Source organism: Rhea pennata, chromosome 1 (genome assembly GCF_028389875.1).
Source record: "Rhea pennata isolate bPtePen1 chromosome 1, bPtePen1.pri, whole genome shotgun sequence".
Classification (NCBI taxonomy): Eukaryota; Metazoa; Chordata; class Aves; order Rheiformes; family Rheidae; genus Rhea; species Rhea pennata.
In genome coordinates, this window is record NC_084663.1 from 22198476 (window position 1) to 22214758 (window position 16283).

The window sequence follows — 16283 nt, forward strand, 5'->3', positions numbered from 1 at the left end:
TGTCGGAACACATTACTGCTCTGCATTAATCTCATTCTTCCTTTCCTTCACTTCTCCTTTCCAGCAAAGGATATGGAAACCTAAAACATCCTTTTCCCTTCCTGATCTCATACTCAGCTGCAATTAGTTCTGGCTCTTGTAGCAGGTCTGCAAAACAACCCATTTGTTACCAAAATTACCCACATCCTATTCACAGTGAAATTATTCTTGCATATAGTGTACACAAAAATTAAAGGCATGAACACGTCATAGTCCATGAAGTGCTGTGGGCAATGGCCATGTTCTTGGAGGTCAAAATGTCATTTCACGGACTATCAGATAACCACAGGAGCTAAATTAGACTTCTGAGCAGGGAACGCCAGTCATTAGGAATTGCTCTTTCTCTCCACTCCCGTCTTTTCTCAGACTCAAGGGAGCCTGCTTCTTGTTTCTTCAGACAAGCCACCCACCCACAGGATATTCAACCAAAGAATTTCCATTGCGCGCACTTGGCAGGCTTGTGTTCGCCGCGGTGGCTGACCTGACCTACCAGCCCCCAACCACTCCACCCTACTCGTCTCATTGGAGCATCCACAGGCACAACACAAACCAGACTTGAATTACTGGGTTGTTTCCGTAATAGAAGACCAGTGAGCTGAGTTTTACCTTTCTGGGGCTGTTCCTTGCAAACATTTGCACAGTGCAAATTGATCAAATGTTTCCAGCCACTCCAGGTGTGTGGGCAGAGCAACTGCCCAGCAATACACCATTATAGCAGTTTGTGTTGTCTGCTCCGGATGGGATGCTCATACAAAAGGTTGATATTAAAAACAACTAATTTTTTGGACTCAAGGTAGCACCTTTTAATCCTGAGGCAGAGACAACATGCTCTTATGAAAAGACCATAGAGCTGACAGGTTTAATGGAGAAATACAAACATGTGTGACTTGGAAGTTTGCATTATAATTTATTAATATCATATAATGTAGAATTATAATGACCCAGTGTTCCCTGGCAGCTCTTGAGCAGAACCACAAGCACTGAATGGTGGGACATATATTTAAGTGTATACCTTGGATGATAAGTCCAAGATAATCTGCATGAGGAAGGGCCAACTTTCCTAAAGCTCTGAATTACACAGGAGTTCTCCTAACCCTTAAGCATGATGACACACGAAAACTCAATAATAAAACAGCTATGGTCCTCTGGAAGCTGGCAATTCCAGACCGCTACAGATGTATGGCTTAGCAGCATCAGTCAAGATGGTAACATGGCATGTTAAGAGAAAAACAAAACTACAGCAAATGTGTTCAGGTGAAGATGTGTTCAGGGAAAAGAAGCAAGGAATGAGCTATAGCCCTCCTCAAAAGCCTTGAGGCACTACTGACACTGTGGTTGTGAGAGCTCCCAGAGTGCCTGCTTTAAACATCAAGAAAGAAAGCAGAAGATGGATGAAGATAAGAGGAAACTACCAATTTGGGAGAATATTAAGGTGGAAGAGTGCAACATGTTAAATGTAACTGTGCTGTTCATGTTCACCTTTGAACTTCCAGTACAGTGAGTAGACAGCTTTGTTTTTGTTTCAGATCAGACTAAAATTTGGCCCCCTTTGTTCCTCTTTTTGGTTATTCATCTGATCTTGCTTAGGTAAACAAAATTCCTGATTTATTACATGTCCTTATTTCCAAAGCAATCCCTGAAACACCTTCAGTTCCTTAGAAAGCTACAGAAATGCATCGTAATTTTTGCAAGGTGCTACCTTTATTTTCTCCACTTCACATTTATTTGAACTTTCTGATCATACATTCTTTTTAATCTACACAGACTAAAGCTCACAGAATTGCTCTTGCAACTAATATTGGAGATCCCAGAATCAGCTGTCGGTTCTCTGCTCTGGTGGCTCAGGAATTTGAAGAGGAGTTACCCTGAGAAAGGAATCATGCTTGTATGTGATCAGCAAATCTGAGCCGTATATGTAGGAAAAATTGCTTCCTTCCTTTGTACTTTGATACCGTTTCTCACTGCCATAGTAAAAAACAAATCAGATAAAGTTATACAAACAATCAAAAAACTAGGACAGCGCTTTAGCCATTCTGCTGCTCCATCTTCTTAGAGACCAGCAGAGCTGTCAGTATTCCAGATGTACGACAGACCTGGATATGAAAACTTAGGATCATTTCATTTCTATTTCACTAAAAAAGAGAATGGTTACTGCCTGCTTCTGCTTACAGTCAAACAAACAGCAGAAAGGTCAGTGGAGGAGGATGAGGCTACCAGAATTTAAGTTTGTTGGAATGTCTGGACCTAAACATAGCACTGGAGCCGAGTAGAAAAAATTATGATTAGTAGGGAGAAATAGAACTTTTTTTTCACATGGTATTCAGCAAATACAGATGCTAAGTATGCAGCATAGACTCTTATGGACCAGGGCATTTTAGTTAAAAAAATATTTTAAATTGAACCCCCCCCCACTAAGTTCCACTAAGTGGATTTTTGACTCATTTAATGGAGGTCTCACTTGTTCATTGGATCAGAAATGAGCTGTGCTGGTAAAGTGGGACAGAAGCACAAGTCAAAGCCCTACGTTCTGCTGCCTATCGATCCTCTACCAGCTCAGCTTTAATAACACTCCTCATCATTCAGGCTGAGCATCAGCAATAGCTAGATGCATTATTACTCAATAACGGGTTACGTGTCTTTGGTTGTAGCCACTAGCCACACATGCTAGCCTGAAACTTTGGCTGGAGAGTATGCAGACACTGTTAGTAGACACAGACACAACAGGCTGGGTAGCTGCATTGCCTCCTTGTGCATTAGTAGTACACTTTTGCATTGTGCTGCCGCACATCATATTTGAAATGATCACTGCTGAAGTTAAAGCTATTAAGCTTAGGGTGATTAAAGCAGACAACAGAAACAGTGGTATCTGCCAGCAGGAGGGCAGCCAGATAATGTACTCAAGCACAGAAAAAAACACATAATAGAAAATATTTTAGGAAGGCTCTTTGAAAGAAGAATATTTTCTTTTCTTTGTAAATGTTGAATAGAAGAGTTTTTAAGTAAAACAGATTTTGCATGTCTCCTGAAATAAGACACAGAACAGCCTGAAAACAGCAGTGAAACAAGACCGTAGCTTTTAAGACAATATAAACTCACTGTCTGCCATGATCTTTCCAAAAGCCAAAAAAAGCCCATAATACACTTGTAGAGGTGTACATGAATGTGACATCTCCATACTAATTTTAATCCTACTGCAGTCCACAGCTGGCTTCATGGAAAGATTTTTGCAGTAATCAAAGATGCTGTTCAGCAGCAGTTAGCTTAGTTATCTGTATTTTGGCAACCTCAATCTACTCTGAGATAGGCATACAGGAAGTCTTGAACTTTCATGGAAACATCTGCCTGGATGGCATCTAGGTAGAGCAGCTTTTTCTAGCATCTCACTGAGATGCATTTGAGTTTTTCCTTTTAGTAGCAAAAAGCAGTGGCTGCTTATCTCATCTCACAGATGGGACGAGCAGGCAATCACATCAGACTCACAGACAGGTTTTCTAAGCATACAAGGGGGCTTCAGATTGCCTTTAAACACACTTCACAATTTTTCCATTTGGTTTTCATGCAGACCATGAGAGAATCTTCACACACAGGAGAAGCAGAGGAGAATTTGTGCAAAATTTATCCAACAACACAACGGATTCATGTCAAAATCTCGTCCCATTTAGGCTTCACTGCCAAAGCATCTGTCCTAGAGGCCTTAACAGACAACATGAAACATGATGTTTTGCATATTTCATTCTCCAGGTAAGAGGAATGAGACTGACAAAGGAAAATTTAATTATAACCTACATTTTCACAAAGAAACAGAGGAGGTTGTTGACTTCAAAAGATCATTTGCAAGCAAGAAGTGGTTTTGCAGAGATCCCACCTGGGAGAGGAGGCATTTGTTTGGAAATTCTGGAAAAAGACAGTTACGGCCTGTTCTGTGAAAACAGGGCATATTCTTCTCAACTGCTTCTTATTTGTGACTTACTTCACCTCTTACTGCTGATTCCCTTCATTTCCTCCTCACAAGGTATCAGGAATTAATGAGACAGAAGTTACAATGAAAGAGATGACAGAAGTCAAACACACTCTTCATGTTTTATAGGTTTACAGATGTAATTTAAAGTATCTATATGAAGACAGAGATTATTTAAACATCCCTGCTATCACAGGCTCTTATAAATTTTGAAGACCTCATAGCTACAGCTACAGCTGCTCGCTACTAAAACTACAGGCTAAAATAGCCCTAACCCAGGACTACATTTAGGGTAAAGCAATTAAGACACTACTGAAACTCTCCTTCACGGCGACACTGAAAACAAAGTGCATGCGTAAAAGGAACATATATCATGCTGTCTGTGGCTTTGCTTACTTCTCTGCCTGCTATATTTTTCTACGAAATAAATTCTTAAAAAAATGAATGCACCTTCATTACTTATTCTGTAGTGGCTATGCATTAATTCTCACATTTAAGAACACTGGTTAATCTACTGATTAAAACAGTGTAGTCACTGTGGGTCTAAAAAACACCTAATTTTTTTCTGTTGCAGACTTTTTTCATTCTGTAATTATTTTGAGACTCTGGCTATACAGTCCAGAAAACATTCTTGGTGTATCTTTTGTATAAAGAAATGCTTACGTATTTTCTAGCATACTTGAAAAATAATGTTGTTGATGAAATAATGTCTGTTAGGTAAATAGAAGTGACTGTGCTTAACAGGCACAATTTAAACCTAAGTTATGCACTATGTATGAAACAGATTGCTTAAAAAATACACTTACCTGGTAGGTAAATTTCACATCACTTGGTGATTTACCTAATTTTCCATTGATGTTAACCTCAATTTGACCTTGTTTTGGTTCAGTCATTCTTCCAACTTGACATACAATCCTAGCAAGAAATAATATAAGTTTATATGTTAAAAATACCAGCTGGAGTACAAAGGGAATGTATTACGCCAAAACTAAAATTTTTTGTTAGCTACCACACACAGTGCAAGCAAAAGCACAAACTTTTTTCTATGCCACCAAATGTACTTGAATTCTGGCTCAGAGATCCCCCCCAAAACCATCCGAGAATATTTCAGTCTTGTCTCTACCTAAAAGCAAAACTGAAACCTGCACACTGTGCACAGCAACCACTTAGTGGTCAGTTAGTAAAGGTGACTTCTATAGAAAAATCAAATTTACTCCAAAATCAGGAATGAAACTACCCACTCCTAACCAATGTTTTCATCGTATCTAGTAACGCTAAAAAAAAAAAAAAAAAAAAAAAAAAAAAAGTCAAAGAAACCTGCCACCTCGATGCAGGAATCAGGCAATTGGCTATCTTACAACTTTGTGTATTCCAGTTTATAATATTCTTCAAGTGCATGCTGTTGTCTCTCAGCTTGAAACTACTATATTTTCACACCTACTATCAAAATCTCTTTAGAATTACTGTTCACTGAAAATAAATCCCAGGTATCTTGTGCCAGATCAGAGGTCAAGGAATCCTGGAGGGAAAACATCCTGCGTGAACGAACTACCACCGCTGCCTGGTTATAGCTGCGCTGTTTAAATTTTTTCATCCAACAGCTGATCCACAGAATAGAAGCGTGGATATAAGAATGTAAGAAAGGATTCGAAACAGTTGAAAACTGGGGCAACCATTTAATGGAGAGCTGTCAGAGAGGGATCTATACAAGGTCTGCAGCCTTTGCAGGCAGAGTTTCGTATCATCAGACACACCCTGAGACGCTCCGAGCATCTCCTTCATTCTTTGAATTACTGCTGGTATTCTTAAAGCAATGCATGGTTGCCTACAAAATCCCCAGCAGAAAATAAAATCTCCCCTCCAGGCTCCCCCCACAAATTTACTGAGGATAATGTCCTTAAATTGGGGCTTGTAGTAAAAGGATTGCAAAGTTCCTCTGCAGATCCCTCCACAACGTTGAGCCTCGGTACTGGCAAATGGACAAAATTCTCTAAATTCTTGCATGTCCTGGCGTGTGCGCGGCTGCCTGCGCCTGCAGTCTGTTCCTCATCATCCCTACTGTATTCTTGGAAGTTGCATCTCCTTGTCAGGCAGGCACAGGAAATGGTGCCTTCGGAAGAATTTGGACCATATGTCAAGCTAAGGAAAGCAGTCGGGGGCCGGGGCGGAGGGGGGGGGGGATGCCGTTGCGCAGTTAGTAGAGATTTTAATTAAAAAAATTTGCCTCCTCTCCCCAGTGTTAGCATCGCCTCCCTTCCCCCACGTTGCAAAGGGAAAACTAACAAAGAAGGAGCCCGCGACTTCTCTAAGGCCGAGGACTCAAGCAGCAGTAACGCCAGGAAGCAGCCTGAAGTGCCTGAAATCTTCCTGCTCTCCTTCCCGTGGCAAGAACGGTCTCCTAACGATGGCTTTTCACTGCAAAGGATAAGCGAGATTGATGGGGCGCCTTTTTTTTCTTTTTAATTTAAAAAGGAGGTAAAAATAAAAAGAAGGAAGGAAGATACAGAAAGAAAACTATAGACACCTATTTGGAAATTTTGAATAACTTCTTTTTCAAGGCTTCCCTTATGGAGATCGTCCTTAAAACCCCCCTAATTTGTTGGTAAATTATATTATGCAAGTTGCATTTGTCCTCACCCATTACCACACAGGCAGAACTTAGGAAACCAGTAATGTTGCTATGATACAAGGAACCAGTCATCTCATTCTGGCTTCTTTCCATGTATTTAAAAATATCAAAAAGCTTTAGAAAAAGCCAAGAGGCTGGGGGAAATTCTTGTAAGGCTATACTGTGATTCAGTGCTGCTTCCGCAAACACGGAAAACAGGGAATGGGAAAAGAGGACTTTAGGAGAGTTGGAAATTAATGTGGATGGTGATGCATGTAGAAAGGGGAGCAATGGCAGTGGATCTGGGAAGCAGTAAGAGCTGTACATCTATATACATTCTCAGGTCATTGGGGCCTCGGAAGCTTTTAAATCTGCCTGATCCATAATCTGACTTTGCAAAAGCTAAAAAATTTACTTAGGCATCTTTAAAATATCTTTCAAAACAAGCCACAAAAATAGCAAGAAATTACTATATTACACTTAGAAATAAACGAAGGGAAAGAAAGACAAGGTTTCAGGCACAATTTGAAATATCAAAAGTGAAAGAAAAAAACTAAACTGTTTGAAATACAGCATTACTATTAATACTACTACTGATCCTTCATGCTATGCTTTTAATCAGCTAATATCAAAAGCGTATTTCTCTCTTCAAAGTAGATGCTTGATAAAACCTGTAATCTAGAAGAATTTAGGCATCTTATCTTCACTTTGGTGGTGTTTAAGTGTGTGACAAGTAATCCACAAAGCATCTGCCAACCTGCTTAGGCAATTCAACATCCACAGACTTGTTGGCTCTGCCACCGAAGTTGGTCACCCAAAGCTTCACCAGAACTCAGGGCTTCCTCCCTGCCCCCAGGAAAGAATCTTTGTGGCTGGACTAAAACAAAGAAAGACCGATCTTCCCCTTGCTTTGCCTAACTTTCCCATAAATCTTGTTTGCCTGGCTGTACTGTGGTTTGGATTTCATGAAGATTTTAATGACTGGCTGCACATCTATGATGCCTTGAATTTGAAAACACATAAATAGTTTTAGAACATCTGCAGTAATAATTCATAAAAGCCTTTGAAACAAATAAAAAAAGCAATCTGAAACACAAGGGTACTACTCTATCACAAATTTGTTGCTGCATTAGAATCTGTAACAATTTTAAATAAATCCTCAGACATGTTAGAATGAAATATTAAAAGTATATTGCACTAGGTTTTTCTTCTGTTGATAATTTTCTTGTAACTGCAGGGAGATCTTTCTCTTCTCCTGAAAGTGCATAGAAGTTTCTATTTTCTCCTAAAATCTTGTGAAAAATACGGAGCAATTACCTTGTGGAAACAGAGTAGAATTCCTCTTTGAAAAGGCATTCCTGGTCTACCACTATTATATTTTTTACATCTTCTGCTTTTATACCCAAATTAGATCCCATTATGGTCAAAAGAATTCCGCCACTTAGTGGTCCAGTTTTTGGCTCAATCTGTGTCGGCATGAGGGGAAAATAACAATAAAAAAAAAAAACATGTTTAAATACTACAGTGACCATGTTGCTCTTTCATATTATTTAAAGCTACTTTGACTGACCAGCACTTAAAATGATAAAGACTTTTTTGTAGCACCCATGTAATTACATGCTATGTAATTTATTAATGTTATTAGTTATTTATTAGCTGAAAATACGTATTAATTAGCTTCAGATTTCTGGTGTTCAACATAAACACACAGTACATAATTCCAAAAAGCCCTGTGGCAGACATTTACGTACAAAGTTATTGCCTGGTTTTTATTCTGTCTTAAATTTGCTTCATCTCTTAAAGCACTGTTATTTTGAAAAGCAAATGGAAAGGGCTTCCCCAATAATCATTTCACTGAGCATTTCTAGCCTTATTTTCAGGTGGAGGTTTTTTTGATTTTTTTTTTCCCCCATGGTTTTCACCCTTTGGGTTCGTATCAGAACAGCACGTCTCCCAAGCAGAAAATGTGCCCCACACAGAAGTTTCTTTAGTCCCCTGGTCTTCCTTACTGCATCAAACAGTAGGATATTGCAGTATGTGGACTGATGCTAGCTAAATAACTTGTGATTAAAATGTGGACCGAAAAATCCTGTGGTGGCAGTGGACTTCTCAGGTTAATGGATGGCCTGAACAAGCATTAGGGTTGTGAAAATCTGCTGGGAGAGTGACTTGCTTTGCTAATATAACACAGGGTGGAGCTCCAGCAAGACCTTACAGGTGTTCAGCTTTGGACGGCTCTAAGTTTATTTTCAGGGAGAGGGAGACGGCACAGCTCCATATGCTCGAAGTCAGGCAAATGCAGCTTCTGAAAGTCTGGACTTTAATGTTTGTGGCGTTTGTTAGATCTAAGTTGTAAGCACAGAGGCATGGCTGTTGCTGTCTGCTGTCCAATCCAGCTCCAGATTCTTGTTCTTGTTCTGAATATTTGCCCCTACTTTTAAATTTCCAAAGCCAGATCTTTTAGTCATTGGCCATTCCTTTGCACTGAACCCATGAATGCTCTAGCTGAAAAATGACTGAACAGTTTGTGTTTCCAAATTATTTTGCATTAATTTGAAAAGCTTTGAAAAAACAAAACATATCAGAATATTTTCAGTATTTACTGTTTAATCTGCAACTACGTGGATTTTCACCAAGTGAAAATACTTTTCTTTTTCTTTGCTCTCTTCTTCTTCCTCCTTCAAACCATCTTTACTATAGCAGAGGTGTTATACAAGTGTTTTTCTCCATATGTTCTCTCAAGATTTCAGGCTACCTGCTTTCCTCCGCAGACTTCAAAAGTTTACCTGCCATTTCTTCTCGAACACACCATCATGGCCATCATGTTTTCATACACCCTGCTGCCTTTGGGTGCTGCCCACACTGCAACTCTAACCATGCAGCCTCAAGAGCTTCTTCGTGTCTCTGCCAGTTTGAGCCACAGATTTCAGAATCAAACTGTTATCATCTTATTTGAGTGAAATATATCCCTTTTATGGTTCTCAGCCTCCGTCACACAGTTATTGCATTTTTTTGATAGCTCAAGATACATTTATATCAAACTGTGTGCCTGAGTTTTGAAGTACTAACACTGCTGTTACAGTAATTTGGATTTGCCCAATAGCAGCATGTATCATTGCTTTCTAGGCAACCACCCTGCCCAGAAAAAACAGCATTTGGCTTGCTGCTGAAAAGCAACTGCTGAAAGCAGATCAGAGTCTAACACTTTCTGCTTCAGCTTCTGGTTGACCAAGGCAAAGTAATGCTTTTTCCTTGTCGTGGCTGAATGCGCCAGCCATAGAACTATTGCTGTGTAAGGGGTGAACATTTGGCACCTCTCTTTCTTTCTCTGACTTCTACAGCCTTGGGTTTCATTCCAGTATGGGCTGGAAAAAATCGCTGACATCTGGAAAACAAATCATGACACAGAAACAACCTGCTCCCTTATTAAATGCCATGAAAATGTCTAGTCTGAAGCCTGCTAATGAGCCTGTTAAGGGCTCATAGTTCCACACATGGTGAACCTCTTTTATAGACAGCTTTTAGGTAGAACAGATTTCAGGACAGAAAAAAATCCGTGCTAATTCCCAAGAATCAAGTGCCATGTTTAAGCATACACTGCTAGCCTGGCTTAGAGCGCAGTGAGGGCAAGGCTTACAGAACAGGGAGTCTCAAAGACTCCATTCAGTCTCTTATTATGAGTCTTTACAAACCTTTCACACACATCACTATTGGCATTATTTTCTTGCAGCTATTTAGGGGCTTACTTAATACTCTAGAAAAAAAATCCCTGCCTTTTAGGATGAGCTTTCTTAGACGTTTTCTCCTGAAAAAGAATATACTGGGAGGAAAAAAAAAAAAAAGGCAATCTTACGTGAGTAATTTCTGGATGAGGACACGTATCAGTAGGAGGAGCATGACAGAGTTTTTCATAAACGCACTTGCTTGGCTTGCCATCTTCCTCACACCAGACACACTTGTAGGCAGGATCAGCCGCAAGGCATAAACTGCAGTCACTTCGTCCGTAAGAGCAGTTGTACAGAGTCACTGAAATAAGAATGGTAAATGCACACTATGCACTTAACTCCTGAATGATACTAAAAGAAAACTTTATTTCTGACTATACAGAAAAACTTCAAAAAACTTCAAAATCATCTGCAGGCAGACTCCAAGAAAACTGCTGTGTAGAACCCAAACCTTTATTACTCAGGCTTTGTCAAAGCATTTAAATACTAAGTTTTTTGTCCAAGTATCTGCAACGAACCTGACTATGCATCTGTTCAAAGACAAATAAACAGGTCTTCCTGGTGCACTGGAAAGGAATGTCCGCAGGGAAAGGTGCAAGTCTCACATATGTGTCACTACGGGCAAACATCAGCTGGCATGGAAACTCTGCCAGCCATTTGGACCTTTTCAAAATCATCACTAAAATCTGAATAGAATAGAGAGTTAACACTTCATTAAGTGTTATCCTTTCTCCAAGTTAATACTTCATTTCTGCAGGTCTTTACTTACATCTCTGGAGAAAGCCAAACTTTCTACTTGCTTTTGTTTCCCCTTTTGCCCTTTTTAATTGTCACCCTGTTGTAAGCCTTATTCCTTCAGCAGTGTGGCTTAATTCTACTTCTTCAGAAGCAAGTGATTTGTTGTGACAGTCAGGCCTCTATTATTGATGAACCATGCGCTAACTATCCTAGACACTAAGCTTATCTTGGCCCCCATTGGTCTTCTAGAACAATGCAGAGTCACTGAACAAAATTAATTTTCCCAAATAAACACAAGCCTTGAGATGTAGCTGTGTGGTTCAGCACTATAAGGAAAGCCTGAATTTGCAAGGAAGCATTTGGAGATGCACTTGAGAGCTAGCTCAGAAGAAAATGAACAGGCTGAAAAGATGCCATATATTTCTCTAGGGGAAGCATGCATGTTGCACAGATAACTCAGCTAGTCAGCCCGGGAGTGCTGTGATTCCCTGGGCAGCTGAGTTGATTATAATAAAAAGGAGTTCTTGCCCACTTGTCTTCCTGCTCCTTCCCTTCATCTCTGCTTCTCTCTGCCCCTGGGCTGCTCTTTTTCTGGACACAGTCTCTCCCTCTGTCATCAAGGCTTGGCTCTCGTTGGGTCTGTTTGTGAATTGACTTAACTTACTAGAACAGCAGAAAACTATCCAGGTTTCCTCCCGTGCTCTCTCAAGAGTTAAATGTGTGCACAGATGGGAGTGGGGAGTAAAAGACAGAGAATAAACACCTCCTTTTTCCCATGGTGATGAGCTGTTTTATGTGCTCACTAAATCTCATGAAAATGTGCCCTTAGTGACTTTATTTTTTTTTCCAAAAAAGGCTCATCCTTACAGTGAGATTCAGTAAGTAAACTGGGGTAAACAGATACGATCAGAGGTGTGGAAGAGAAAATAGAATAATCCATTTGAGACTGCAAATGGCAAAGGCCATCAAAAATGTCTGTTTCCAGAAGACACACTCTGATACTTTCATTCTCAGAGGAGCAGGACACTAGGAAGGGCACCAGCTAAACGATCCTCCAGTCACTAACACTTCAATGCACTATCCTCCTAGATAAGAGCAGCAGCAGTAGCTTTTGATATCTAATTCCAAGAGGCTACCACATCAGATTCCTACAGAAATGAAAAAATAAAATGAGAACACTGCTTTTCCACTATTTTTCTGCAATGCTCTTTTTTCCTTGTTAGGCATGAACAATATTACAGATGTCCAAAATTTGGCTACAGTCTCTCTGCCATTTGCATGAGAGTGGACAACCTGTCAAGGGCAGTTCTTCTCTAAATGCTGTATATTTAAAAATCTCCACAGTCATTTTCACAGACACCATCTTTAGTAGAATAAAAAAATTTTTTTTTCTTACTCTTACACTGAAGAGTTAATACAGAAGGTAAGGCTGATCCAGATTTTAACCTTTCTTGCATCTAATCAGCATATCCACTTGATTTCAAGTAGCTTTACCAAAACAAAACTAGTCGAGACATCGTTGAAGGTGTATATAAAGCTGAGACACTTTGACGTTTGTAACAATAATCAATGAGAAAAAAACATCCATTTGACTCAACTCCAATCTTGACTTTACAAGGAATCAATGAACACAAGCTAGGAGCAGCACCATTTGCTTTATATATTGAGCAGGTCAATATGTAAGTCACTGTAAGTTAGTTTAAGCAACAAACATAACTGACATAGTATTTTCAACAGTTTGTGTATTAACTATTCACTCTGTATGCTGGATGTGAATCCAGTGCTGGGGAAAACTAGCTGACTGACAGCCCTGGTGTGTTACTGTTTTCTTTTATGAATAGAAGAGACAGCGCAGACAGCAGCCAGGAAAAGCATCCTCACTTCTATGCTGCAGATTGCTTTCACACGAACCAGAGCACTTTCCTAATCCGGCACTCAAACAGGTTGTTCCTGCACAGCCACTCAAACAGGTAACGTTGTTAAACAAATCTTCCTTTTGCTTTTTAAACCCTGCATTACCAACCCACATCCCCATATGGCCACCTGGCAAGGCAAGGGAATACACTTACTGAATTACTTTACTATCCCTCATTGAATGGACAGGGATTTTCATGCTGTCCTTTGCTAAACAACATTAACGCTGTAACATCTTGAAGTCCCTCACATCCAGATGCATAAATGCAACACAGAAAACTAGAGCCTAAAAGCACTGAACACTCCCCTTGTTCACTGATCACCTCATTAAATGTACCAGCAGCAAGCCACTCATTAGATTCAGACTCTTATCCATCACCTTGAGATACCAGCTGTGAAATCATTGATAAAAAGGACAAAGGATAAAAGCGATATATTGGATTTCATACTGCTCAGAACCCCCGATGGCTTGAGATGTAAAAACGCTATCGTAACTTAGTACTCACTAAGTGTTTTATATAAAAGAAAGGTTTCTTTTACTGGCAAGTTCAAATGTGCTTCTCAGCAACTCCTGCACACCCAAAGTCATTTCTTTTCAAGGTACATAAAGACCATTATGCTCTGGACTTCAGATGACAAGGAAATTTTAAAGTTGGAGAGAATTTGGATAAAAAACTTTTATAATAAAAAGAGAAGAGACAGTTATTGATAGTTTTTCCTTCTGTTTTTGCAAGAGCTCTCTATTTTGATCTGAATGGTATCTTTTCTTTAATAACTTAGCTACTACTTTTAGCTTTTTTCCAAGCTGAGAAATAGATATTGGGAACATTTGGTCAAAATTCTGCAATTTTAGAAAATGTAATCTTTAGAATGTAAATTAAGGCACTGTGAGATTGCAGTATGACCTCCTCAAAACATTCACACCACATCTTCTTTTAAGTGCTTTCAGCATTGCATACAGAACCATAGGGAAAACCTTCTAAAAACACACTTCTCTGCGGCTTATGAGAAAGGGAATCAATTAAATACTGTACAGATGGAAAAATACGGTCTGAAGATTTAATTCACAGGGGAAATTACTTGGAGGTAATGTTAGTTCTCCTGATGTTGACTCATCAGCTAAGTAACAAGCATGTTGCCTGGCAGTTTTTGCAAGATTATGCCTTAAACTTCAATCCAAAGAACTGTAAGGTCGGTCCCAATTCCCAGATACTGCTCCACTGGTTTTAAGGGACCTTCCCAACTCAGCTCTGGACTAGGCCCACAGACATAACTGCTTCATCATTAAGTTGAAAGAAACAAAAAGAAACAAATAAGCAATTTCTGTCAGAGATTAAGGTTTTATTTGTGCTATAAAACACTTAACATATTGTTTGTCGCCATAGAAATAATTGAAGTAAAAAGATGAAAGAACATGGAATGCTTCTGTGTATTGTGGATTGCCAGCAGACATGAAGACTGCAGAACTGTCACTCAAGAGCTGAGACACAGTTTATAGTTCAGATTTCAGATGAAGTCCATAGCAGTGGCAGTAAGAAAGATTACTTTTCTGCTAATGGAGGGAGCAAGTTCATTGTACCTTTCAGAGAGTTGCAAAGGGAAAAGGCCACTTAAAATCCAGCTACTGAAGTACTTTTTAACAGTAGCATTATAAACTTCACTATTAGGATTGCTTTTCAGAGTAAAATCAAATTTGAAAATACTGGTAAATTTATAAATAGCGTTCAATATAAAAAACACTGGCGTTTCATTCATGAGCTTAGTATTTATAACACTTGTTTTCTCAAGACTGGTAACGCTGCTAAGATAACATTCTTACCTTCAAAACTCCAAAATTTATGAAAGAACAGATTTTCATTTAGTCTAATCTACTGCCCTTTAATCCTGTATTTCATACTTACCCATCAGTTTGCTGTCAATCTTGACCTCATCTGCTCTTATGGATAAGTTTAGTTGTAAGGTTTCATTTGCACTATAGGAGAACTAGAAAAGAGGACAGAGTAAAGACATTTATGTTTTCATTTTGCAAAGTTAATTTTATGTGTCTCATGATTCTTAATAATCAGAGCTGTGAAGGTTTTCGAAACTATCCCAAACCTGGTACATATGGTCTGTTATTTCTTCTTGGCCAATTATATTCACAGAAAAATGTTTTAATGAAGCTAATCCTTCACAATCAGAATTTTAAAGTACCAAGGGAGAGCAATATCTGAATACCTACTGAATCATTACTTTTCATTAATTTAATTTACGTTTGGTTATAAGCATTCAAGTAGCTAGGGTACTGTACAGTTTCAGTAAAAATAGCTGCTGGGCCTGCTGTGCTCTTCCTTCCCATGCCATCTGGTCCCACTATTTGCGTGGACACAGCAGACTCCCACCACATGGTGGGGAAAATCTCTTGCATCTTTAGCAGTGCAACCCCCTCATTACAGCCAAAGCACAAGGGTCACATGCTCCAAGACATAAGCTTCTGCTAGGGTTGAAAAAGACAGCAGCAATATCAACAGGTGGGAAAGAAAAAGAGCCAAGAAAATATAAGGGCTTTATAAAGTGTATGCTTCGTGCCAAGCTCAAATGCTGCATAAATGCTAATTAGTTCTCTGAGCTAAGCTTGTTAATAAGCTTGTAAGATTAAATTTACAAGCTTAAAAAAGGTTAAAATCAGAATAATATTTGTGAACCTAACTTTGAACCTGGTAACTAGGCTACTATTTTGAATGTTATTTTCTTTTTTCTGTTAAACAAACCTGAGTGAAAGATGCATAGCTCGCTATTACACAAACATACAGTTACCATTTTTAAAAATGAAAAAAAAGGTAACAAACTAGTGTGTGGAGAGGGAGAACTATGAAATTCTCATCTTTTATCCTTGATGATTTCACCAGACTGCATAAAAAATAATAAAAAAAAAAGAGCAATCACCCAGAATTTCTCCAAGGATAGTTTAACAAATCCATGAATGGCATACACAAAGAAATCAAGGAAGAAGGCACAGGGCTTTAAGGAGAGACCCCAGGAACTTCCAGCCAAAGTTGCTGCCTTTGACCACTAATGCCAAAGGAGACTCTTCATGAGAGATTATTTTTTACCTCTAACAGAAATGAACATTTCTTGTATGGTTCTGGACACATGTGGGTATTGCAACAGGACTAGAAGGACTGAATATATTCGGTAGGCAAAACATACTTTTGCATTTACCTCTTTAGTCACGAATGAGAATTTTCCCTCATCTGATTCATCAACTGGAGCTTCAAATTCAAACTGGCTGTTTCCAACCACAAATATTTTATCCTATGGA

The 16283-nt window shown here is 39.1% G+C and overlaps 1 protein-coding gene across 5 annotated transcripts in view; it reads right to left on the reverse strand.

Annotated features, from left to right (window-relative positions):
* The window catches only part of PLXNB2 (plexin B2), a 257671-nt gene that overhangs the window by 42651 nt on the left and 198737 nt on the right, over positions 1-16283 (reverse strand). For all 5 annotated transcript variants that reach the window (XM_062583102.1, XM_062583127.1, XM_062583094.1 and 2 more), the window contains 5 exons: positions 16184-16276; positions 14884-14965; positions 10459-10631; positions 7923-8071; positions 4804-4912 (listed from right to left, as the gene is read on the reverse strand). In XM_062583102.1, coding sequence (XP_062439086.1) covers positions 4804-4912; positions 7923-8071; positions 10459-10631; positions 14884-14965; positions 16184-16276 — 606 coding nt within the window. The remainder of the gene's footprint in view (positions 1-4803; positions 4913-7922; positions 8072-10458; positions 10632-14883; positions 14966-16183; positions 16277-16283) is intronic.